At 42.9% G+C, this 25,918-nt stretch overlaps 1 protein-coding gene across 1 annotated transcript in view; it reads right to left on the bottom strand.

Moving 5' to 3' along the window:
* Positions 1–250: 250 nt before the first annotated feature.
* LCT (lactase) overlaps positions 251–25,918 on the bottom strand; it is a 34,498-nt gene continuing 8,830 nt past the window's right edge. The window contains exons 4-17 of the mRNA XM_084643165.1: positions 24,350–24,452; positions 23,153–23,231; positions 21,711–22,410; positions 20,282–20,927; positions 15,467–17,029; positions 14,280–14,548; positions 13,773–14,063; positions 12,161–12,359; positions 11,032–11,234; positions 10,412–10,521; positions 8,358–8,492; positions 4,662–4,885; positions 1,880–2,116; positions 251–1,040 (exon numbers count right to left, since the gene is read on the bottom strand). Coding sequence (XP_084499291.1) covers positions 829–1,040; positions 1,880–2,116; positions 4,662–4,885; positions 8,358–8,492; positions 10,412–10,521; positions 11,032–11,234; positions 12,161–12,359; positions 13,773–14,063; positions 14,280–14,548; positions 15,467–17,029; positions 20,282–20,927; positions 21,711–22,410; positions 23,153–23,231; positions 24,350–24,452 — 4,971 coding nt within the window. The 3' untranslated portion in view covers positions 251–828. The remainder of the gene's footprint in view (positions 1,041–1,879; positions 2,117–4,661; positions 4,886–8,357; positions 8,493–10,411; positions 10,522–11,031; positions 11,235–12,160; positions 12,360–13,772; positions 14,064–14,279; positions 14,549–15,466; positions 17,030–20,281; positions 20,928–21,710; positions 22,411–23,152; positions 23,232–24,349; positions 24,453–25,918) is intronic.

Here is a 25,918-nt window from a genome sequence, read left to right on the forward strand (position 1 = left end):
TTATCATCATGCCTTTTAACTAGGTTTAACTAGAGCAACTTTTATGTACAAACTCTTAATATTTAACTTTTGTGCTTAAACAAGTTCATTTGCATTACCTTCTATTTTACTTGGGCAACAGTGTTTTCATCTCAGTCCAAAGAACTGTTAATAGCAAGGCTGAAAGATTATTTGACAGCTTAATTTTTCTAATAAAAACAAAGGGACTCCAGCTGTAACTGAAAGAATGTTTAATAAGGAGGAAACCAACTCTGAATGAATAGGATGAGTGACAGAAGCAAACATACATTTACCACACCAAACTTCAAGTTTTGTAAGTATAGCAAACACATTTTTTTAGATCTGTGTAAGTGCTTAATACAACAAGTGATATGTGCTAGTACAAAAAAACTCAGCAAGGCCAAAATTCATTTTATCTAAAATTTTAATTTTTTCAATTATCAGAAGTTTAATATTAACCTGACTCCTACTGATATTAATGGGAAAGATAAGCACAGTAAGATGTAAACTACATCAGTCTAATCAACTTTTTGGAAAGCTTTGTTTGAAATTTGAGGACAATTTTGATGAATGCATTCCCATTTTGTAATAGTTTGAGCTTGCCAAAGCTTAGCTTTTTTTATGTACATCCATTTTTAAAATCAAAACTAACCAACTAGCACTTATAGTATAACTAAGTTACTGTAAGCTAGGGACAACAGATGGAAGAACCTCTTAACAGTAGCTAACAACTACAGGTGGTATTGTGTGTCTGGCCCTCAAGACTTTAAAGAAGGGAACATCTTACATTGCATGCACACACTTCAAAAATGTACATTTTACTTAACTCTATCCTGATGGTTTACTCACTCTTTTAGATAACTTGCCATATTTGTATGAAAAAAGAGCAAGTCCTAACACGCCAATCAGAGCAAAAGCAAATAGCACATACAGTCCTATTTCTGCATTCAGTGAAGTTAAATCTAATCCCAGAAATTGTACTTTCCCACTGGAGGCATTGTGCACAGACCCCATTGTGCTGGCAGTTGGTGTAGTAGTACCTGGGAAGACAAGAATTGAATGGCATCAATACCTCTTATGAACTACTTCATGTACACAACTATTTGATTTCTCCTCACTTACTTGGGGTTCTTTGGGGGCAGCTAATCAGTATACTGTCTTACAACAGGTGGGGGAAAATAGGTTAGTAATTGGTCATTTTAATTTGGACATTTAAGACCATTCAAAAGGAGATCTATCACTCACAAAAAAAAAAAGTAATATTAATCTGGCACCAATCATTAGATTATACAGCCTTTGTTTACCTAACTCTCAGAAACCACTTCTGAATATGTTTTCTGGTATTTTCAAAAAGTTATTTTGTTACAGTCTCACCTTCATTTTCTGCCATGCTTAGGTAGAGATCATTTATCTATGGGATAGGAAAGTGTTTCATTTAAAGAGTCACATTCTCCAAAGAATGCTAGATCCCTATGTTTTGAAAAGCTTCACGTATGCCCAGGGTGCCATACAAGTATTACATACTGTATAAATTAGCTCAACTGGTTCTAGGTGTTATGGACCCAACTCCTCTGAACTGAAATTCCTAGTTTTGACAATATTCTCAATCTGCAGCAAAAAAGTTTCTCCATTCATAAAAATGTAAAGTAATATTTGAAGGTATATACAGCAGCCCCGTGTAGTACAACATAATCAGTTCCCAGCATATTCACCAATAAGAACTCAGTTAGCAACTACTGTAACTGAATCCCTAATATGGATTATGCTGGGGCTGTAGGGAATTCTACAAAGTAACATACTTCATTGTATAAATTTAGAAATCATTAGGATGCTCTTAGCCATTAATATTAATCCCTATGTTCTGTTTCTAGTTAGTTACCTTCAGGCTGTGGCTGGAGACACAAATGTGGTCCATTTGCTGGGTCTGGGAAGCCATTACATTGTATGATTGATGAATAATATTTTGAAGATTCTCTGGGAATCCTGGGCAGATTGGGATCAGTGTAGTTGATGTAATGCAAACCAAATTTTTCAGCAAAGCCTGTTGCCCATTCTAAGTTGTCCATCAGAGACCATGCAGTGTAGCCTCGGAGATCAACACCATCAAGTAGAACAGCTGTTGAGATGCACCAAATGTGAAAGCACGATCATGTAGGTATTTAACTTATTTTAGGGCTTTTTATCCAATATGTTTATCTTGGCATAGTCAATATGGAAGGCAATTCAGTATGCTACCAAAGTGACATGCATAGCACAGTTGCCAACTTTCACATAGTAAATAAGTACCCTGACTTTCACAATAAGACAAAAATCAAGCTAATCCCATTTCAAAACAAGGCCAAAATAAGCCAATCCCTAAGAACCCCAACACTCTGTGACTAGATCTCCCCGTGTGCCATCTGGAACTGTGGTGGGCCCGCTGTGCACCCCTGACACTCTCCCCATTTTGCCCCGGCTTGCCAGGAGCCAATTAAAAAAAAAAAAAGCTACAAGCCCAGTGAGCAAAAAATCAAGCCCAATTTCTATGTTTTTTTCTCCCATAGGGTTGATCACCATGTCTAGTCATGTCTAGGAGGAATTAGTTACCTTGTATCCCCAGATTTCATACCTCATCCCATCCTTAATTTTAGTTCAGAACTAGCAGTTAAAGGGAAATCCTTATTTCATTCACTTTATCTTTGATGTGTAATTTAGGGATTGAACCAGTACTCTGATGGCTGGTATCCTGTGCTCCAGAATCTAAGCTGTCATTTTAAAAAACGTGACACTCTTTCAGACTGTGAAGAAAGCCTTCACATTGTAAACAGTGTATAAACTGCTGCTGTGACATCCCTCAAAGAGGGGATATGATCGTATTTTGAACAGCTGCATGATCTTCCATCAGAACTCTCATCTGGGCATGTCAAATAGTGCCAGCTCTCTCACTGTTTTCACAAGTGATGAGCTCTTGCCCCCCTTGCACAATTAACCCTGGTGGAAGCCAGCAGAGTTCCTCCCCCCCGCTCGCTGTTCTCACAGGAAGGGAAGAGGGAACAAAGAGCCCAGCATGGTTTTGCTCCCTCCTGTGAGCAATTGGACAGGATAGTGCCTCTGTCCCTCTCCCTCCTTTCTGCTACAACTTCCCAATCCAGAGAGAATCATAGAATATCAGGGTTGGAAGGGACCCCAGAAGGTCATCTAGTCCAACCCCCTGCTCAAAGCAGGACCAATTCCCAGTTAAATCATCCTAGCCAGGGCTTTGTCAAGCCTGACCTTAAAAACCTCTAAGGAAGGAGATTCTACCACCTCCCTAGGTAACGCATTCCAGTGTTTCACCACCCTCTTAGTGAAAAAGTTTTTCCTAATATCCAATCTAAACCTCCCCCACTGCAACTTGAGACCATTACTCCTCGTTCTGTCATCTGCTACCATTGAGAACAGTCTAGAGCCATCCTCTTTGGAACCCCCTTTCAGGTAGTTGAAAGCAGCTATCAAATCCCCCCTCATTCTTCTCTTCTGCAGGCTAAACAATCCCAGCCCCCTCAGCCTCTCCTCATAACTCATGTGTTCCAGTCCCCTAATCATTTTTGTTGCCCTTCGCTGGACTCTCTCCAATTTATCCACATCCTTCTTGAAGTGTGGGGCCCAAAACTGGACACAGTACTCCAGATGAGGCCTCACCAATGTCGAATAGGGAATGAAGAACCCCCGCAGAAGAAAACTGGGGCCAGAATTAATTGCTGGGCAGGGGACAGGTAGATGTTGGGGTGAGAAATTCTGAAGCAGGGGCCAAAATCATCTTGCCCAATAGATTTAGTTATCAAACACATACCGGGGAGGGGCAGGGGGAGTTTAACAAATCAAAACATGAAAAAACACAATATGGTCTTTTAAAATCTCAGGATTTATGATCTCTTGAGGTTAGCAAAGCTGCAGTGGGTACAGCTTGGAAGAATACCACTCCACCACCACCATCCCAGTTGCCCATGGCTATAATTAACATTAAACAACAGCAGGTAGTACTGACTATCGGCTAGTATGTGTTTACACAGATGAGGTATTAAATAGCAACATGACAACTGATCTTAATTCTCTTCAAACCGTCCTTTGGGCAGACAGTTAAACCACCAGCTACTGTGAACAAGAGTTCTGAATGGCAAAGCAAACTGGCACAACAGATGGGAGTCTGAACAAGGGCCTAGCCTCCAGTGGTCCTCAGTGAGCTAAGTACACTGCAGTAGTAATGCACATACATGGTGTAGTTGGTGGTGCCAGTCTCATACACAGCCATGCTTAGTGCTCCATCGGGGAAACCTGAAGAAAAGAGGAACTGTCTCTCTGCAGTTGTGATTAGTTACATCATATGCAAACAAAGTATGATGCAACATAGAGGGACAAAGAACAAAAGTCCAGAACTAGGTGGCAAGTGTTTGAAGTTATTGGTCTTAATTCTGTACTGAGTCAATTGCTTGTGGAGGGCTAGAGCCCCTAGTATTTGGCCTCTGCCAACAATGGGCACAGGAGATTGGGACTGCTGAGAGACAAGACCCAAGAACCTTGATGATGCCAATGTTACTTGAACTAAGAACGAGCACTACATTATAAGTTTCCTGTTAAAATGTGAAAGCATCGTTCTGATCAGAAGTACTGCTCTCATCAGATTGGGATGAAGGAACCTGTACCTTTTAACGCTTCATTAATGTAGCTCTTGTAGTAGTGTATTCGCCAAGTGTCATTGAGGCCTAGGTCTCCACGTTCAGAAATCCCATTCTCAGTAACGTAAATTGGAGGGTTATCATACTCTTCCTTTATCCACCTCAGGATCTTTCTGAAGCCAAAGGGGGTCACCTTTAACCAGAAGGAACCAGAGCCCAGCCAGCTCCAGTCCGTTACTGAAGCTACCCCTCTGTGGATGAGAATCAGAATGTAACAATAATAAAACACCTTATTCTGCCAACTCCAACAGCTTAGGCCAAGGATCAAATTGTACATTATTATTTATTTGTATTACAGCAGAACCTAAAGGTTCCAGTCAGAGCTTTGTGCTAGGCCCTGTACAAGCCCTGAAGAGCTTACTGTCTCAGATTCAACAGTATATGCTCTATAGAAGTGCTTGGGATAACTTTATGAACAAGAAATATTAACAGATCACATGAATGGCTGCCAGACAAATTCTATCCTTCAACTTCTGGGTCTTCGGGACTGAAATAACAAGCAGCAATAGGACTGAAGCTGGCAGTCATGACCTGTCCCCGGGAGAGGAGAATGTTCAGGGAAGCCAGGAAATCAGGAAGCACAATAAGAGAGAAGAGACCTAGGTAGCATTGGCAAGACAGCAGAAATGACGGGAAGCAGGGAACTGGCATTTGAAGGTTGAGAGAACCACCAGGTAGAAGGGAAGGAAAGGAGCCTGAGGGGAGAGAGGAACAGAGCAATTGATTTTTATTTTAATTTGGAGGATGGGGGGGGCACGACCCATGATATGGGAGTGAAATAAAAACCTAAAAGAGAATTGGCTTGCAAAAGGTGGGACAAAGAACAAATTAAAGACAGTAACACAGTAAGTTTCCTCTAGTATTACTTTTCCCCAGGTAAGCAGTTGCTGGGGTGGCCTTGAGAATGAGGTGTGATCTGATTGAGGTGTGGGGAGGTGAACCTCACTAGTCTATTAAGATGTGGTCTACCTTGAAAGAGACTGAGAGCCACTGGCTTAAGCTATGTCAAATGCTAACCCTAACCCTAAAATAATCCAATCTAGTTTTAGTGTTCTCTTGGAGGTTCTAACATGTATAGCTAAATACTTTAGAACCTCCAAGAGAGAGTGCGTTCAATCCTGCATTCCTTGTACATCAATGGCAATTTTGGGGACAAACAATGCAGGACTGAATCCATAGTGTATATAGTTTTTGGTTAAAATTACAGAAGGGTTCAAGCTTCAAAGATATGGGCAGGCTTCAGAGAGCTACTTAGTTCAGGGGAGTTTCTATGTACAACCGATTAAAACTCATAAAAGCAAAAAACAGACAAAATACAGAGAGTACCAAATTTGACAGGGTTTTTCTGCAGTCTTTTAAATCATTGGTAGAGGATGCTTGTGAGCTCTAAAGATCCCTCCCATCTATGTGATGTGCTCCCATCGTCATGCCTGCTTGTTGAGAGCTCTTTCCAAGTCCAGTTTGATGTAGTTTAAAGCAGTGGTTAACTTTTCACAGATAGCAGGAGTGATACTGGTAATTTATTTTCCTCTCCATATATGTAGATAATTCCCATAACTCTAATGGGAATTTAGGTGACCAGACGTTCTGATAAAAATCAGGACTGTCCCGATATTTAGCTGTTTGTCCCACGTCCCTACAGATGTCCAGATGTTTGGCACGGGGTTGGACTGGTCACCTAGTGGGCAGGCTCCCTTCCTGGCTCCATGCAGTTCCCGGGAAGTGGCTGGCAGGACCCTGCAGCCCCTAGGTGGAGGGGTGGCCAGGGAAGTCTCTGTGTGCTGCGCCCACCATGAGCGCCGGCTTCGCAGCTCTCATTGGCTACGAACCGCGGCCAATGGGAGCTGCGGGGGCAGGGCCTGCAGGCACGAGCAGTGCATAGAGTCCCCTGGTCGCCCCTGTCCCTAGGAGCCAGAGGGACCTGTCGACCGCTTCCCAGGAGCCGCACCAGGTAAGTACTGCCCAGACCCCACCCCTGCATCTCCTCCCCTTGCCCCAGCCCTCTAGAGGTGGGCAAGGGGAGGCCCAGCCAGGGGCAATGGGGCATGCATGGCATGGCATGGCCAGATGCACATTGGTCTGCCTGGCCCTGTGCTGCCAGTGTGCCCCACAACTGCCAACCACCCCACACACCCTAGTTCTCCAACACACACACAGAGATCTCCCCCTTCCCAGTGTCCTCCTCCACAGCCCCCGCACCACAACTACAAGTGCCCCACACTGCCCAGCGCCCTGACACACAGAGATCTCCCCCACTACCCAGGACTCCAAAACACACAAACCGCCCCCAGTGCCCTCTGCCCCCTCACAGCCCAGCACCCCCCCCTCAGACCTCCTTGACACTCACTCGCCTATGCCCTGTCCCATCCTATGGCTGCACTCACCAGCCCTGCTGGGAGGTGAGGTGACTGTCAGTTGGGCTGATCCAGCAGCATAGCTGGGGTTGGAACTGGGATCATGCGCCTCTGCCCTGTGGCTTCAGCTGGGGTCTGGAGCCAGGGCCATGAGCCCCTGCCCCATGGCCTTGTGTTGAGGGCTGCAGCAGGGGCCATACACCCCCCTTGCAGCTTCCTAGGCCTGTGTGCCTCCCTCCCCCATGGCTCCTGTCAGGGCTGTGCACCTGTGGCTGCCCCGCCCCACCCCACCCATGTGTGCTGATATTTTACTCTTGCGATCTGGTCATCCTAGGTGTAAAACCTCCTTGACCAGAGAATGTGGTCCTCTGATCTCGGTTTCCCTCTGTCATCAAGGGGGGTTTATACCCAACTCTCACTGAAGTTATGGGAATTATTTTCAAAACTCTCTCCATACATTGATGACAAAGCAGCTATTTATGTGGGACTATACGTGGAGAGAAAATTATCAGTACTTCCCCCTCCTATACAGCAAAAAAGTTGTTAAAAGCAGCCCGTATTTGCTAATCTATTAAATATAAAACTAGGCCAGGTGGTTATTTTAATATTAAAAGAAGAAGCTTTATATATGTTTAGTATTTAAGTTGTTTCACCCTTAAAGCATCATACCGTAGTTGGTACACGAATTCCATTATGACAAACACACATTTAAAAGGTTTCAGAGTAACAGCCGTGTTAGTCTGTATTCGCAAAAAGAAAAGGAATACTTGTGGCACCTGAAAGAGGCTAATCAATTTATTTGAGCATAAGCTTTCGTGAGCTCCAGCTAAGTGAGCTGTAGCTCACGAAAGCTTATGCTCAAATAAATTGGTTAGTCTCTAAGGTACCACAAGTACTCCTTTTCTTTTTACACATTTAAAAGACATCTAGAAACCAGTATAGTCTGCCATCTCAAAAGCCAGAGTCTATGAAGATACCATTTTCAAGATGGTCAGAAGTTGATATAAAAATGTGAGTAGACTAACACATTTTCCTTTATTAGTGGTTCTGTTCTTAACTGTGTTTGCTAAAAATTCAGTGTCATAAGCTTGTGACGAGGGAGCAAGGGCAACAAGTATCACATTTATTCCCTGAATTTTGGGCAGTACCCAAATTTCTGACCCAGTGAATATTTTACTAGCCCAAGTCCTGGGGGTCTAAAAGTCCAAAAGCTTGTCAAGATAATTTTTAATGTTTAACATTGATCATATTGGTACAGGCTTTAGAAGTGTGTGTGTTATTTGACTATAACTTTATGCTTACGTCTTACCTATCAGCATCATAGGATGAGATGGTAGAAGTATAGTTTAAGTTGTATGCCAATATTGTGGTATAATGATTGAAACCAAAGAAATCAAATGTGCCTTTAATTCTCTGCTTTTCACTTTCGGTAAATTCTGGGAGTCTGCATTAAAAGGAAAAAACAAGAAAGATTAAAATTCAACTTAAAAGCCTCCGATGTAAGCATCATAATACCAATTTTATTGACTGGAATACTGAGAGACTTGCCCAAAGTGAGATAGTGGCAGAAATGGAACTTGAACACAAGAATCTGCTCCAACCACTAGGGCACACTCCTTCCCGAGCTGGGAACGGAACTCAAGCATTAACGCACTACAGACACCAAATCACACCTTTTCCAGAGCATGCTAAGCAATTCTTCGAGACCAGATTTTATCAGCAAACATTCCTTTACCTTTTCAGAGGTAAATGATCAGAAATACTGCACAGCTCAAGTGCAACCTCTGCCAGTTTCGCTATACCATGCTGTGAAAGTGAAGAGATTCACCATGTTGGCCAGGGTGTAGCGAGACTCTGAAAAAGGGAAGGTGATCGGCAGCACAGAAGTTTGATGTTCCTCCCAACATCTCAGGATAAAGCTGTGATAGCACAATGGAATCATGGACCATCTGGCCAGACTGGTGCCTTTGAACTAAGTTTCTTGAGTCACCAGGCTTCAATTTTTCACAGCTGATTAATATAACATATCATTTTTAAGAGCAGTTGAAAGCAACACTCAATGCATCTGAATAGGAGCATTACGTCTTCCACTGCAGGGCATCATATGTACAATTTTGAGCTGCCTGTTTGTGTCGTTAGCCCAAAGAAGCTCTTGAAGAAAGTGATTTTTCAGAAGTTTGTTTTGTTTGCAAATGAGATGTGCGGAAATAGTTTTAACATTAAACCCAAAAGCAAAAGAGAACTTTCTAGGGGAATACAGCAACTCCTATAGATGTATTTAATCAAGATAATAAATTCATTTATCCCATATCCTCTCCATTCGCTCATTTACAGAATTAACAGATTGCATTTACATAGGCCAGAAATCAAGTAGGTAAAATATTCAACACAAAACAGGTCAGACTTAATCCTGTGTACAGATGGTGAGCACTTTTTTATACAAGTTTATTTGGTGTTCCTGAATAATGGATTGAGCTACACCAGTGAACTGGTGCAAATGGGAAGGGATTGACCCTGACAAAGCTATCCTTCTTAAAGGAGACAAGATGGGTACACGAATATCTTTTGGTGAGAGGCATAAGCTTTCGAGCCACAAAGAGCTCTTCTTCGGGTCTGGGAAAGGTATTTGGAGCACCACAGCTAAATGCACGGTTGTTTAGAGTAAGTAGCTAGCACATATTCTAAGGGACCATTCCAGACGGAGTGGCCAGTTAACACCACTGTAGTCATATGACAAAGAGAGCGGTTACAGAGTGTTAGGGGCATTCTTCACATCTTGGACAGCAAACAAATGAAAATGTTATTGCTAGAGTTCAGGTTTTAAACCACTGCTAGGCAACAGCTGGACTGTATAGTAGAGAAGATGTGAGTCACTACAGACTAGGCACTGCTGGGATCCCACCACTGCAGACCTAAGCAGGCTACCGAATGTTCCTTGTCTTAGCCAGGTTTATTTTAAAGGGAAAATGGTTCATACGATTTATCATCATAACCCTGAATCCCAATTCTTTATCCTCCCCATCCTTTCATAATAAATAGGACACTCTGAAGGTCGTTTGCCTACTGAGTTTTACTGGCACTGCACCTGCCTTAGATATTGTTTGTCACTTGGAAATTTTTAGGTGGAGGCACCAGTCACTAGTTTAGAATCGAACCCAAGGATCAGTTACAGCGAAGCCACTGTTTTAACCACTGTAACATAATACCTCAGGATAAATTTGCAGTGACTCTTACTCCTAACTACTTCACCCAGCTCTAAAATAATCATGAATATTTACCAGCCCACACTTCCTTACCAGGACAGTGGAATTTTGCAAGGTGGAAGTTAACAAGACATGAGCAAATACATTACCAGGCGCTTACCGTGATTCGCTCAGGCCTTGGGCCAGGCTGCGCTCCCGTATTCTCGTTTTCATCACTTCATTGTAATCACCGTTTTTGAAAATGGGATGAGCAAACCAACCACCATAAAACTAAGCCAAATAAATAAGAAAGAGGATGGGGGAGGGTTAAATAATGCATCGCCAACTGAATGCCATGCAAGAATGTCATGAACTAATATTCTATTAGCCAATGGCAAAATTTGTGCCATACCATTTACCGGCAACTTAAAATGAATGAGCAAACAGAGATGCAGGGAAGTGCCTCACGTTATCAGTAAGAACAACAAGGTTGTGGTGCTGTATTTCTATTTTGGCTCTTCTCTGCTGCTTACTGTATAACTGCTCTGCTACAGGGTGTTATCAAGGAGAGGATGGGTGTCCTTTGGAGACAAAAAAATCTTAAGGAGGTTCTACACAATTAAAACTATTGGTACATGAAAAAGATATTGAGAGCCTCAGTGTTAGGCTTGGTTCACTGCAACAATCTGCTAGAAAATGGTAAGATCCAGGTCAAGGCATCTCTGCATCATAGTAACTATGGGATTAGGAATATGGGAGTGAGAAAGAGTAAAGGGTGTATTGGTGAGATCTCCTGTGTACCTGCACATATCGCCTTGCAGCATCAATATCTTCCTGCTTGTCAGGGTTTCTTGGCTCAGCCCAGTCAGAGTTAATGGTAATGGAGATTAATCCTCCTTGTTTAGGACGGTAGGTTTCATTGTACAGATGCCAGACTTCAGCATGCGCCTTTATTAAGTTATGCCCAACTATGTAAGGAGCTTTACCTGGTCTAGAAAAGATTCCTGAAGAGAGAGCAATTCATGAGGTAAGACAGGGCTGCTCCCACAACCAAGCCTTCATTTCCAGCAGAGTAACACATAAAGAACAACTAGAACTGCCAGTAAAAGAAGAAACGCCATCTCATCTGGCACCGCAGGGGCCAAACTGCAGGGCAGAGGGGTCCAGAACAACACACACAGAGAATCTCTTTCCACAGGATTGAGGGAAACTCTTCCCTTCCTGGAGATCCATGATGTGGGGAAACTGCAGGTCTCACTCTCCCACGAGGGGATGATTTCAAGGATGTGATGCAGATGCACTGCAGAGGTTCCATACCTCACATGCAGGTGTCTCCACAGGAGGTACTGTATGGTCCTGTCTCTCTGGATAATTATATGGCACTCAGTACTCTAGTATTAGAGTGACCAGATGTCCCAATTTTATAGGGACAGTCCTGATATTCAAGGCTTTGTCTTATATAGGCACCTGTTACCTCCCACCTCCATCTCAATTTTTCACACTTGCTATCTGATCACCCTATCTAGTACTCAGCACCTCACAAGAACAGATTTTATCCTTACAATGCCCCTATTAAGCAAAACTTTACAAACCCCAATTTTATAAAACCTGTGTGTTTTCTGCATACACATGTCCACTCATAATTCGCATGGTCATTTCCCAACCTGACATGTTGCAGAAGCAATAAGTTCTTTGGGAACTCCCAATATAAACTACCTCCATTTTACAACTAAGGAACTGAAGCAGAGACACATAAAAGTGACTTGCCCAAGGTCACAAAGAAATTCTGTGGCAGACCCAGGAATTGAACTCAGACCTTTTGAGTCCCAATCCAGTGCCTTAACCATAAGATCATCCTTTGTCTCCTGAATAACTATGAACTTCCTTCTCACTCACACCGGAGAACACAGCTAAAAGACAGTAGCCATACCTGGAGCAGATATGCCATAGCCATAGCCAAGATTTGCGATTATATAGGGTTCATTGAGGGTTAACCAAAATTTTACTTTATCTCCCAGCCTCTGGAAAAGTAACTCAGCATATTCTTTAAATCTCTGAACTATGGTTTCATTCTCCCATCCGCCAACATTCTGCAGGGCCTGTGGGAGGTCCCAGTGGTAAATAGTTACCTATGTAGAGAGAGAGAGAGAGTTACAAACATCACTAGCTAATTTCTGAGATAACCACTGATTCACTCTCATTCATGAAGAAATGGACAAAGGACATGACTTTACTTACAAAAGCCTGCATTTATCATCACATGACTATCACTGACTGACAGGCAGTTACATTAATTAATCTGTATCATAAAGGGAGTCTCCCAAAGCCTGTATTGTGCGCAGTTCAATACAGTGGTCACTAATACAACAAATACTCCTCCTCCTCCTCCTCCTTTCTTCTACAGTCTTTTCAGACACTGGAAAAAATCCAGCCGTGGAGCTGCACTTATTTGTGCCAGGTTTGGATTTGATCCCTAATATAATTAATAGTCACAATTGCCCAGTGATGGACCCAAGTGGATGACTACACCAGTTTTGGAATTGTTGTCAAAACAAGCTAAGATTAGAATCTGGTACCTCCCCTCCCCGCACTCACCCAATACAAAACAGTGAATTGATAGCCCTATAAAATTTAGGGATTTAAAAAAAAAAAAAGACATCCAAGATTCCCTGAGCATCAAGCATCTCTTCTCAGCCCCACTTTTCACACCACAAGGACTGCAGCTGGAAAAACCACAATATATGGTTTCTCTTTACCCTTTTAAAGAAAATTCCTGTTTTTTGCTAGGTTGAGACATTCACGTGCTTAACGTTTGAAGGGGAAAATAAACTTTGATTCTGTTATTTACAAAGATAGGGTCAATCCTGCAAGACTTCTGAACAACCTCAACTCCCCCTAAAGTCCATAAAAATTGAGAGAGTTCAGCAACTCTTAGGACTGGGACTCAGGGACGATTGCTCATGGCAATTTGAGAGAATGAAAAATTTTATTTTTGGTATCAAACTGTTATTAACAGCTTTTTATGGGATTCACAGTCCAAGCATCATTATTTGCTGCAGTGAAGACTGAAGTTAGGTATTAGGTACAATTTTCTAACTAAAAGGGTAATTAAGAACTGGAATAGGTAACCTAGGGAATCCCCCACACTCCAGGTTTTTAAGAAAAGGTGAGACAAACAGCTGTCATGGTGGCCTAAGTGTACTTAATCCTGCCTCAGCGTGGGGCACTGGACAAGATAACCTCTTGAGGTGACTTCAGCTAATAGAATCATAAAAATGTAGGGCTGGAAAGTCTGTACTGTCATACAGGTGTAAAGTCATATGCATAAAAAAGCCCAATATGGCTGAAAAACTGAAAAATTGGATGGTAACAGACCGCAAATACCAACGATGATTGAACCTGGTAATATCCTAAAAAAAAAAAAGACCTCTCAACCATGCTCATAGCTGTGTCCATTGCTTCACACTGACAACAGACATTCTAGGCTTCAAAAGGACACACACAGTGACAATCCTGAAATCTTATTATATATAGATGTTTACCTGAGGTTTAATATTAGATGCAAGGAGAGCATTAATAAGCCTCTCATAGTAGTTTAATCCAGCTTCGTTAACATGCTTTGTAGTTCCATCTGGGAGAACACGGGGCCAGGAGATTGAAAAGCGATAGTGAGACACTTGGAGAGCTTTCAGACAAGCCAAGTCCTTCTCGAGTTTGTGGTAGCTGTCACAAGCTACATCTGCATTTTCATCATTGCTAATTTTCGAGGGAGTATGAGCAAACTGGTCCCAAATGCTAAGTCCTTTCCCATCTGCTCTCCAGGCTCCTTCAATCTATAATTATATAAAAAGTTATCTCCTGGCTTTGAAGTTAAATCCCCACTTTAGGACATACTTATTCTTAAGTGTCTTTGCATTCCCCCGTCTGATATTAGCTATTATAAGCTCCTCCAATTTTACTATATCCCAATTTTATGAAAGCTTTGAGTGTCCTCTGAAAACAATCAATTGTTCACTGATAATACACAGATGGCACTATGATCTCCTAACCTGATATGCTGCAGTTGCTACACTCCATGAAAAATTCTTTGGAAATTCCCCATATAAAAATTCATCCTCTTTTGGTAATGGGATCCCGTTGTTACGTATGACTTCAGCATAGTACACAGCAGAGCGTTTGGGGGTCCTGGGCCTGTTTGGATTTTCAAAATCAACCTGGTGCAGTCCAAACCTGACACTGTAACCATGCAACCATTCAAAGTTGTCCATGAGAGACCAAGCAACGTATCCTCGAAGATTAACGCCATCCAACTTGTAGGCTGAAAAGATTTAAACAAAAAAACCCCACAACTATTTGAGTGGGCCAGTACCTAGAGGGCAGTATCACATATACAAAGTCAGTACACTACAGCCTGTTTACCAGTTGGCATTATCAGAAGATAATGAAGGTTCCAGTGTCTTTTCTGTTTGTTCTAGTTTAGGGATGGGAGGAAAAAAAGACCAAACCCTGAATCTGAGCACCCCTAAACTTTCTCTCAAAGTCCAGAGCTGAGAGTCATGGCGCAGGGTCATCTCTAGTTTAGTTACCTCAGTTAAAATCATCATCAACTCCCCTTTTCCCCATTAAGGCCTGTGCGTAGAAAAATCAAGGCTCCATGCCCCAGATCCGCAAGGCTGCACTAAATGATGCCTTGCTGCAGCAGTTCAGCATTTTTTAGACAATTCCCCTTCTCCTCTGACACACTTACGCCATGGGGTCTGCGGAGGTACAGGCTGGCTCTTTCACACCTGGAGATTCCCCCAAACCATGGGAATCCCCAACATGCTGTTTAAGCCATCTTTGCAGCAGATGGAATGGACAACAGCAGTGAAAGCTTCCTAATTCAGAACCACCATTGGATGGTAATTGCTAGCTATTCGAGCCTGACTCAATATATCCATCCAAGAAGCATCAGCCAGCATGGCATAAGAGAAGGAAGAGAAGGGAAGGTGAGCATAGAGGAGCTAAGAAAGCTCGATTTTTGTTTTGTAAAACTATTTCAAGGGTGACCTCCAATTTAGACTTGGCAAGCTGCACATCTCACTCTAAGCACCTTCAGTTCCTCGTGTGTTAGGGAAGACAAGGGATGCTTATCTTTCAAAAGACATTCCTCACTGGGAAAAAAAGCAGACCTGGAGCCCATGATGGTGGAAATCTTTCATCATCATGCTAGCACTACTGTAAATAACCCCAATACCTTTCAGAGCTTCATCGATGTAGGTTTTGTAGTAAAATATCCGGTTAGTGTCATCAGCGTCAGATTTGGTCTGTATTCCCACCCCATTTTCAGTTATGTAAATTGGGGGATTGCCGTACTCCTCTTTAATCCAATTTAGCAGCCTCCTGAGACCCCAGGCTACAGCTCTCATTCCTGTAATTGCTGAGGTAGGCCAGGATGAATCAACCTCCTCCAATCGCTCCTGGTCATCCTCATAAGAGAATGGTTTCAGCCTGGTGGTCTTATGCTTTATAATTTTGGAGGTATAGGTGTTGAAACAGAAGACATCAGCTGTGCCCCTGATGTACTCTTTCTCCTCTGCTGTGAAAGCTGGCAGACGAGAGGATGGCAAGTTCTGTAGCTCACTCCTGTTCCCTACTGTCCATTTCATGGCCTCTGGGTAGTCCCCATTTTTGAAAATTGGGTGTGCAAACCACCCTAGATTAAACTGCAGATAGCGATCTGCTGCTTCCACATCTCTGGGATCATCCAGTGTCTTTGGTTCAACCCACTCAGTACTGAGGCTCAAAGAAATAACCCCTTTCTGACTGACTCTGTATTTACGGTCATATGTATGGTAAACCCTGGCATGAGCTTTTAGTAATGCGTGTGTAATCTTATAGGGAGTGTAACCTGGATTATCCTTCACATTTGGTGGAAGCTCTCCTAACCCATATCCAGCCCATGCAATGACGAAGGGTTCGTGAAAGGTCATCCAAAATTTCACTCTGTCTCCAAAAGTCTGGAAACAGAAGTCTGCGAAATTATCAAAAAGTTCAATCAATAAATCGTTCTCCCAGCCACCAATGTCCTGGAGAGCCTGAGGCAGATCCCAGTGGTGCAGAGTGACCAGAGGAGTGATATTTCTTGCAGTCAAACCATTGATAAGTCGGTTGTAATAATCAACCCCGTGGCTATTTATGGAATCATTTCTTCCACTAGGAAAAATGCGAGGCCAAGACAGAGAGAATCTATAGCTCTTTACCCGTAAAGCTGTCAGCATGTAAAGATCTGCAGCTAGTTTGTTGTAGCTATCACAAGCTATATCTCCAGTCTCATTATTTTTTATGTTCCCTGGGATGTGGGTGAAGTTATCCCAAATGCTAGGCCCTTTGCCATCCTCATCCCAACCTCCTTCAATCTGGTAGGCAGAGGAGGACACACCCCATGTAAAGTCGTCTGGGAAGGTTCCATAGAAGTACATGTCCCTTTCAAACTTAATTTGGGGTGAGAATTTTTCCCAAACAACCTTTGCCTTTGAAGGTACGTCAGATGCTGGTAAACTAAGTAACCTTGGTGGTGGGGGTGAATCGCATCTCAGTGACTGAAAAGATCTGTCCATGACTTCTTTGGGGAAACCATTCTTTTCAGTAACACTGGAGAAGAAATATGCGGACTCCTTTGGTGTCCTTTGTCTGTTGCCATCTTCAAAATTCACGTGATGTAGTCCGAATAGTTGACTGTAACCCATTGGGCCTTCAAAGCCATCAATCAGGGATCGGGCGATATATGTCTGAACATCAACTGCATCTAGCCTTACAGCTGTTAAAATAAAAATAAAATAAAATAAGAGAAATACGTTAGACTTTGAATATTTTTCTGGACAATGAGCAATATTACACAAAGGAACAAACAAGGATAACAGTGCAAACAAGGATAACAGTGACACACCCAAGGATGCATCATGAGGCTAAAGACCAAAACATCTCATGTATCTGAGACCACCAGTAGCCATAACACATTGTAATTAATCTCTGTACTGTGCAGATATATATCAGTGTTGTCATCTATGTCAACATTTATTGCACGGAGGACAGAATCTAGGATCTTTTGACTCTAAAAAACCTGGCCCATGTGCCACCTGGCAGTTCAGTTCTATTCTGTTAGTAACAGGACTTCTTTTCTCTATAAACCAACCACTAGGAGGAAGTGATAAATGTATCACTATCCTGTATTTTTATTACACCTAGAGCATGATGATTTTTTCATACGTTGTTCTTAGAAATTAAAAATATTAAGTTTTAAAAAAATATTTTGTTTTGATTTTTTTTTATTTGAGATGCACTTGCACAAAGAAAAGGAACTATGTTAATATTGTGAATATGTTTCCCCTAGGTCTTTTCCTTGTTTATTTAAGGAAAAAAAACTCAAGTCTCCCTGGCTGAGTGTTTCCAGGGCTGTAATCTATAACTTGTTTATCACTGAAAACGATGATTGGTAAGGCACAATTTGTTGTACTTACAAGAGGTGGGAGGGAGAAAATTCAAATTAGTTTTCTATGTGCATAGATTTAGATAGTTTCAAAACTCAGCTATAAGCTGGCCCAACAACCTAGTCATGGTGAGCTGTGCTACCATGTGGGAAATTTTCAAAGGCACAAGTGGCTCTTTGGTGCCTAACTCCCTTCACAAGTCAATGGGAAAGAAGTCCCTAAGGACTATTTGTTCCTTTCAAACCCTCACTTTTGATTCCTTCTTCTGGCCTCTTGCTTCCTAAGCCAACATGCTTATATTTTGAAGGGCAAGTGTACAGCTCTCTCATGGACCTACTACTATATTTAGACAGAACTGTTATGTAAATTCAGTGCTGACTGGACTTTCCTGGAGAAAGAAGTCCTCTAATTATCCCATAGAACATGTATAGTAGGGGCAGCAGTGCCAGCTTCCTCACCTTGCCCTACCAAGGTGCATCCACCTACAACCAGAAGGGAATCTCTGCTCAGATCAGAGGGTAGTTCACTTGCCTTGTGCATTCAGTCCTCAACCTTTCTATGGAGATTACCAACAGGGACACTAAATACTGTAAATCATGCAGGTGGTTATAATGACACCTACATACTGGTAACTGGACTAACATTTTATGTAGGTCACCATCGCAGTTATCAAAGGACAACTTTCAGTCATTATTGTAAACTGGGGATAATGATACTGAGCTGCTTTGCAAAGCACTTTACACACACACGTGCCACAAGTACTCCTTTTCTATTTCTCTATTGGGCCCTAACACAGATTAGCCCACCATGCCCCTTAAACTCTATGTTTCAAGATTTCTGCCCTGCCCTTCTCCTAACATATAGTAGGTTTTAAGACCGTGCTTCTATGCAGCCTTCTGATAACTAATGGAAGGAGTTCACCTTCCTTAGCCCTGAGAGTCTGCCCCAGTGACAAGGTCATTCATGAGAGGAAAACCTGCTCAATATGGCAGGAAATCGCAAGATTTGTGGAGGAAGTGGCAGCCTGGGCCAGTCTCATCCCTAGACCAAAGAAAATCCTTCTTCAGCTCCCCAGTAGCCAGTGTGGCAGAGAGAAGCAGTAGCTCGCATATCCTGGGGTCAATTAAAGAACCTAATGTCAGCCTACCAAACCCCAGCCAGACACTGGAAAACCCTTCTGTAAATGACAGGTTTCAGAGTAGCAGCCATGTTAGTCTGTATTCGCAAAAAGAAAGGGAGTACTTGTGGCACCTTAGAGACTAGCAGATTTGTTTGAGCGTGGGCTTTCGTGGGCTGCAGCTCACTTTGTCGGATGCATTCAGTGGAAAACAATCTCCCCACTGTATTTGCCACTGAATGCATCTGATGAAGTGAGCTGTAGCTCACGAAAGCTTATGCTCAAATAAACTGATTAGTCTCTAAGGTGCCACAAGTACTCCTTTTCTTTTTGCGAATACAGACTAACACGGCTGCTACTCTGAAACACACACTTCTGTGAGTTATGTTTTCATACTCTAGGCAGGGATATGCCAGTCTTCTGCACTTAGGCCCTGATCCTGCAAGGAGATCCAGTCTGGTGGATTCAGACACTTGCCTGGTACCACATTAACTTCAGTACGGCTTTGTATGGGGACAAGGGTTTTCCCACAGAGCTCAGTGCAGGTTTGGGCCCAAGGTTTTCAGCCTTACATAGTATGCACATAGAGAGATAAGGTGGGTGAGGTAATATCTATAATTAGACCAACTTCTGTTGGTGAAAGAAGTTTGAGTTTATACAGAGCTCTTCTTCAGGTCTGAGAAACCTATTCAGGCATGGTCTATGGGATCAAGTCACATCTAGTGGCTGCAGTTGAAAGAGGATGTAGCTTTAATGGTACCACACAAATGGAAATGTTCATAGGTTGTCACAAGTTAAAGTGAAAACACTGACCCAATTAAAGAACATTTCACCCAGAGGCAGGCAAACTTTTTGGCCTGAAGGCCACATCAAGTACCCAAAATTGTATGGAGGGCCAGTTAGGGGATGCTGGGTCTCCCCAGACAGCCAGGCCCCCGCCTCCTATCTGACCCCTCCACACACTTCTCGTCCCCTGACAGCCCCCCCAGGACTCCTACCCTCTCCACCACCCCCTGCTCCCTGTCCCAACTGCCCCCTGCCATCCCATCCAACCCCATCTCTCCTTCTTGACTGCCCCCCCCGGAGACCCCTGCCCCTAACCGCCCCGACCCCATCCACAGCCCCGCGCCCTGACCACAACCCCCAACTCCCCTGCCCTCTATCCAAACCCCCCGCTCCCTGCCCCCTTACCGCACTGCCTGGAGCGCCGGTGGCTGGCAGCGCTACTGCCATGCTGCCCAGAGCACCGGGTCAGGCCGTGGCTCTGCAACTGCACTGCCCGGCTGCCCAGAGTGTTATGTCGGCAGTGCAGCGTGCTGAGGCTGCGGGAGAGGGACGGGGTAGCGGGGGAGGGGCCGGGGTGAGCCTTCTGGGCCAGAAGCTCAGGGGCCGGGCAGGAGGGTCCCACGGGCCACCGTAGTTGGTCCACCTCTGATTTAACCATTTAAAAACAAATACTGCATACCTTTCAGAGCTTCGTTGATGTACAGCCTGAAATAATCCATTCTCTTTGTGTCATTAATAACATCTCCTCCATCTTCTGTGGGCACACCATTCCCTGCTATGTAAACTGGGATCCTAGTCCCTGTATATTCCTGGGAAACAAACTTCAACAGCCTTCTCAGCCCCCAAGGGACCACTCTGATCCAAGATGAAGCAGTCTGTGGCCAAGAAGGATCAACATGTTGGGAAAAGTTCACAATATTCTCATAGTCTGGAAGACAAGTGTCATTAGCCGCAGTGCTGATCAGTCTGGAAGTGTAATGAGAAAGACCAAAGAAATCTGCAGTTCCTTGCACTATGGACTTCTCTTCCTCACTAAATGAAGGGAGGATGGCAACTGGGATAGAGCACTGCTGGTTCTTCTGATGGATCTGGGACTTCAGGATATCTGGGTAGTCTCCATTAACAAATATAGGGTGAGCAAACCAGCCTAGCATGAAATGCATGTAGCGCTCAGCTGCCTTCACATCCTCAGAACTTGTTGGGGTCTTGGGTTCTGCCCAATCTGAATTCAGCACTATTCCCACCTTACCATGCTGTTGGGAACGATATCGGTCATGATATAAGTGCCAGGCTTTTGCATGCGCCTTAATAATGGAGTGAGCCACCTTAGGAGAAAAGAAGAAGGGAAGTGTGTCACAGCACTGCACACGGGTTTGTAGCCAGCAGTTTAAGAACTTTTAAACATGAAGATTAAATATATATAAAAATTAAACATTCCTTCCAAACACAAAATCCCAGTTAAGTTCATAGAAAAGTGCTACATAAAACTAATTTGAATCAAATGAGGAAAGAAACCTCTCCTGCCACCTTAGCCCCAAATGCAGATTCAAGCTTTGAGGTTTGAAGAAGTTCAGTCAACCTACTTCATAGCTGTGACAAGCAATGTTAAGAAGCTGCCACGTTCCAACCCAGATACACCTTGAATTCAGTTGCAAGTGGAGTCTTCTGTATGTATAGGCCATTGCACAAACACATGGCAGGATATAGTACCTGTCCTGAATGTCTCGCAATCTAAGGTTAGGTTTTTCAAATTGGACTCCCATTGAAATCCAACTTCCTTTGGCCTCTTTGAAAATCCCAGCCTAAAATGATGTGACAAGAAGGGCTTTGGGAGGACAGGGATACAATCAAATACATTCATTCTCTTAGTTTTGCTACAATTAAGTATTAACCCTTTATTTTCCCATCGATCTAGCCCTTGCTAATTAGCGGATTTCTTATAAATGTTGCATGACGGATATGTCTTGATGAGAGAGCACTGGCCTTACATACAGATCGTTTGAGATTTACCCACCACCAGGTCACAGAATCAACACAAACCAGAATGTAATCAAAGAAAAAGCACGACGACGACAGCCCCAAGAATGCAAGCTCCTCTTTGTGGGTACCTTATAAGATGCTACTCCTGGATCAGTGATTCCCGGGGGATGCTGTCCAGTGCCATAGCCAGCATAGCTAATGACCCAAGGTTCATGGAAGGTAACCCAAAATTTAACCCGATCCCCAAAGGTGGCAAAGCAGAAGTCTGCATAGTCTGCAAAAGTATCAATAATGCTCTCATTCTGCCATCCACCGAGATCTTGCAGTGCTCGTGGGAGGTCCCAGTGGAACAAAGTCACCATGGGCTCAATATTAGAGTCCAGTAAGCTGTTTATCAATTTGTTGTAGTAATTTACACCTTGGAGGCTGAAGCTGTTTCTAATGCCAGTGGGAAAAATCCTGGGCCAGGATATAGAAAACTTGTACAGCTTCGACTGAAGACCCCTGAGCAGATAAACATCATAGTCAGTTTTGTGGTAACTGTCACATGCCACATTTGCGGTCTGATTCATGTGGAAATGACCTTGGTGCCCAAACCAGTCCCAAATACTCTCTCCTTTTCCATCCTCGGCCCAGCCTCCTTCAACATTAAAGGAAGCAGTGGATGTGCCCCAGAGGAAACCACTTGGGAAAACATCATGCAAAAAAGTGTCTCTCTCCAATTCGGACTGGTTAGCAAAAGTTTCCCAAACTGTTTGATAAGAGGACATAGGAGCAACAGCAGCAGCCTGGCCCTCTTGTAGTCCTTTTTGGATAGCTAAATGGGGTCTAGGGATTTAAAAAAGAAAAAAAAGTTAAAATAGTCATGATTGGTGGCATTATTACAGACTATAAGGCTAATAAATAGTCATTCATTTCTTTTTCAGGTCAAAAATACTATCTACATTGTGGTATCTTAATGCTCCAATCAATCCAATGGTCAATTGTCTATCACGTCTGATGTATAATTGACTAACTCTGCAGACTTGTACAGGAGACATTTCTAAGCCAGCATTTTGAGTGTGTATGGCTTGTCTGACTACACTTGAGTGAAAGATGAAGACAAAACCCTTGTGGCGCATATTAACTCCATGAGCACTGCACTCACTAAACTATGTAGATCATGAAACCCACAAGGGCAAAATTTGTAATGTGAGGCACTTACAGTAATGAATGATGCTACTGCAGTTCTCAAAAGCCCCCTGTACAGAGCCAGCTACTATATACACTTGTGTATAATCCAACTAGCCTCACACGAATGGTAATGCCTTTTTGAAGATGTTTTATTGTAAGATGTAGCGATGAGGTCAGGTTCTACAGGATTACAAGATACTCCGTTGGTCCTGATGCAATCTTGATGGATGAGGAAGAAAGAAATTCAGAGCATTTCTAGTTAAAAAAAACTGCATTTAAAAATGATTTGATATGGCTATGTTTATTAAAGGCTTTAGGACACCATCTGTCTAGTACTTTGTCTTCTACAGGACGTGAGAGTTTACAAGACTTCACTTAAGGAACAAAAACTGTGTACCTAATTTTATGAACTGATGAGTAGTTTAAGAATTCATTAACATCATATCCCATTGCCAATGCCTTGTCTTGATTAATGGCTGAAAGACGAGAAAAACACAACTCAGTTGCAAGAAAACGTGACTTCTGATATGTACCTGATAAACGCTTATGTACGTATATATTTGTCTAAATGCTAACTAGCTACAATAAAAGCCTCTCCCCTAGCTACTTTGTATTGTTATCCCATTCTCATTTTTTGCACCTTCTTTTATCCTCACCTTTTACCTAAACAATAAAACTAGTGATTACCTTTGGCTTTATGGTAAGCACTCAGTTTATGTAAGGAGAACACTTTCAGGCAGGCAATTTCAGGATTGCTTTGGGAGAGTGAGAATAGTGATCTTTGTTTTGTACAGTTTGGTAAAACAACAGCAGTTACATTCTCCTCTGAGTCCCCCCTCCTCCTGCACCTTGGCAGTTTTAATGAAACTCGAGTTGATGGATTTGCAACTCAGCCAAATGACTGTTGGCATAGCCCTCAAGGCTGACAGTCAGGTATGTGGAAGACGTTCTGGAGGAGTAATGCTCTGTCTGCGAAGGGACACAGGCTGGCAGTTAATCAGGGAAGTGGTGGGTGTGGAAGGTTCTAGATTCCACCGGAAGGCAGCTTATCAAGCTGCTCCATTTTCCAGGCAGCTCTAAGAAACCTTAAACTGATGACTTGTGGGAGCATGTGTTGTGCTGGGAGATTTGTGCAAGTGGCAAATGAGGGATGTGTCAAAGGGATTTAAAGAAAATGACCACACATTTCATCAGGAGAAATGATATACATAAGCTCGTGGTTTGAAATCCAGTCTTTTAAAAACTGCCTCTCCCAATACTACCTGCTTGGGAAGATTATATTCAGAGTCCCCGAAACATTAACTTTATTGTTTAGATCGGATGCTCAACCAAAATGTGGCCATTATTATTACTTCTTGTTTAGTGGAGACTAAAAGAACCAACCAAAATCAGGGCCCCATTGTACAAGGTGTTGTACAAACAGTAAGACAATTTAGGCAGACAAAACAGATAAAAGATGGGAAGAAGGAAATGTTAAGTTGCATTTGACAAATGGGGAACTGAGGCATTACAATTAAGCAACTTGCCCTACATCTTACAGGAAGTTTCTGGCAGAGTTGGAAACTGAATCCTTCCTTCTGAACATGTCACTTACCCTGGAAAATGCTAGCTACTGGTATAAATGGATTCTCTTTCATGGAGCTACATTCACGAAGTTTTAGACCAAAAAGTAAAATGTTTGTATTCTCCTTGATAGTCTGTAAAACAAAAAGTGGCATCAAGCTGTATGAAGGAGATAAGCAAAGGTACAAGCTTGGCATTTATTATTTTCAACATGGGATATAAAACCTGATAGAATGCCTACAAAATTACATGTCAGGGATAAGAATGTTTAAAGGCAGATTAACACATAATCAAGAGGGGGGTGAAAATAATTTGCATTGCTTGTACCACAAAAAATATGTACATATATACACACACACACACACACATATAGCCCTGTCATAAATATAAAGGGAAGGGTAAACCCCTTTGAAATCTCTCCTGGCCAGGGGAAAGCTCCTCTCACCTGTAAAGGGTTAAGAAGCTAAAGGTAACCTCGCTGCCACCTGACCAAAATGACCAATGAGGAGACAAGATACTTTCAAAAGCTGGTTTCAGAGTAACAGCCGTGTTAGTCTGTATTCGCAAAAAGAAAAGGAGTACTTGTGGCACCTTAGAGACTAACCAATTTATTTGAGCATGAGCTTTCGTGAGCTACAGCTCACTTCATCGGATGCATACCGTGGAAACTGCAGCAGACTTTATATACACACAGAGAATATGAAACAATACTTCCTCCCACCCCACTGTCCTGCTAGTAATAGCTTATCTAAAGTGATCATCAAGTTGGGCCATTTCCAGCACAAATCCAGGTTTCCTCACCCTCCACCCCCCCACACACAAATTCACTCTCCTGCTGGTAATAGCCCATCCAAAGTGACAACTCTCTACACAATGTGCATGATAATCAAGTTGGGCCATTTCCTGCACAAATCCAGGTTCTCTCACCCCCTCCCAAAAACCACACACACAAACTCACTATCCTGCTGGTAATAGCTCATCCAAAGTGACCACTCTCCCTACAATGTGCATGGTAATCAAGGTGGGCCATGTCCAGCACAAATCCAGGCTTACTCACCCCACCCCACCCTTTTTTTTTTTTCCCCAGGGACACACACACACACACACAAACTCACTCTCCTGCTGGCAATAGCTCATCCAAACTGACCACTCTCCAAGTTTAAATCCAAGTTAAACCAGAACGTCTGGGGGGGGGGGGTAAGGAAAAAACAAGGGGAAATAGGCTACCATGCATAATGACTTAGCCACTCCCAGTCTCTATTTAAGCCTAAATTAATAGTATCCAATTTGCAAATGAATTCCAATTCAGCAGTTTCTCGCTGGAGTCTGGATTTGAAGTTTTTTTGTTTTAAGATAGCGACCTTCATGTCTGTGATTGCGTGACCAGAGAGATTGAAGTGTTCTCCGACTGGTTTATGAATGTTATAATTCTTGACATCTGATTTGTGTCCATTTATTCTTTTACGTAGAGACTGTCCAGTTTGACCAATGTAAATGGCAGAGGGGCATTGCTGGCACAAGCCCTTGAGGAATTCCACCATGATTTCAAACAACTTCCATCCCACCATCAACCTCAGCCTGGTCCAGTCCACACAAGAGA

The sequence above is a fragment of the Lepidochelys olivacea genome, assembly GCF_965140295.1.
Source record: "Lepidochelys olivacea isolate rLepOli2 genome assembly, chromosome: 11".
NCBI classification, from domain to species: domain Eukaryota; kingdom Metazoa; phylum Chordata; order Testudines; family Cheloniidae; genus Lepidochelys; species Lepidochelys olivacea.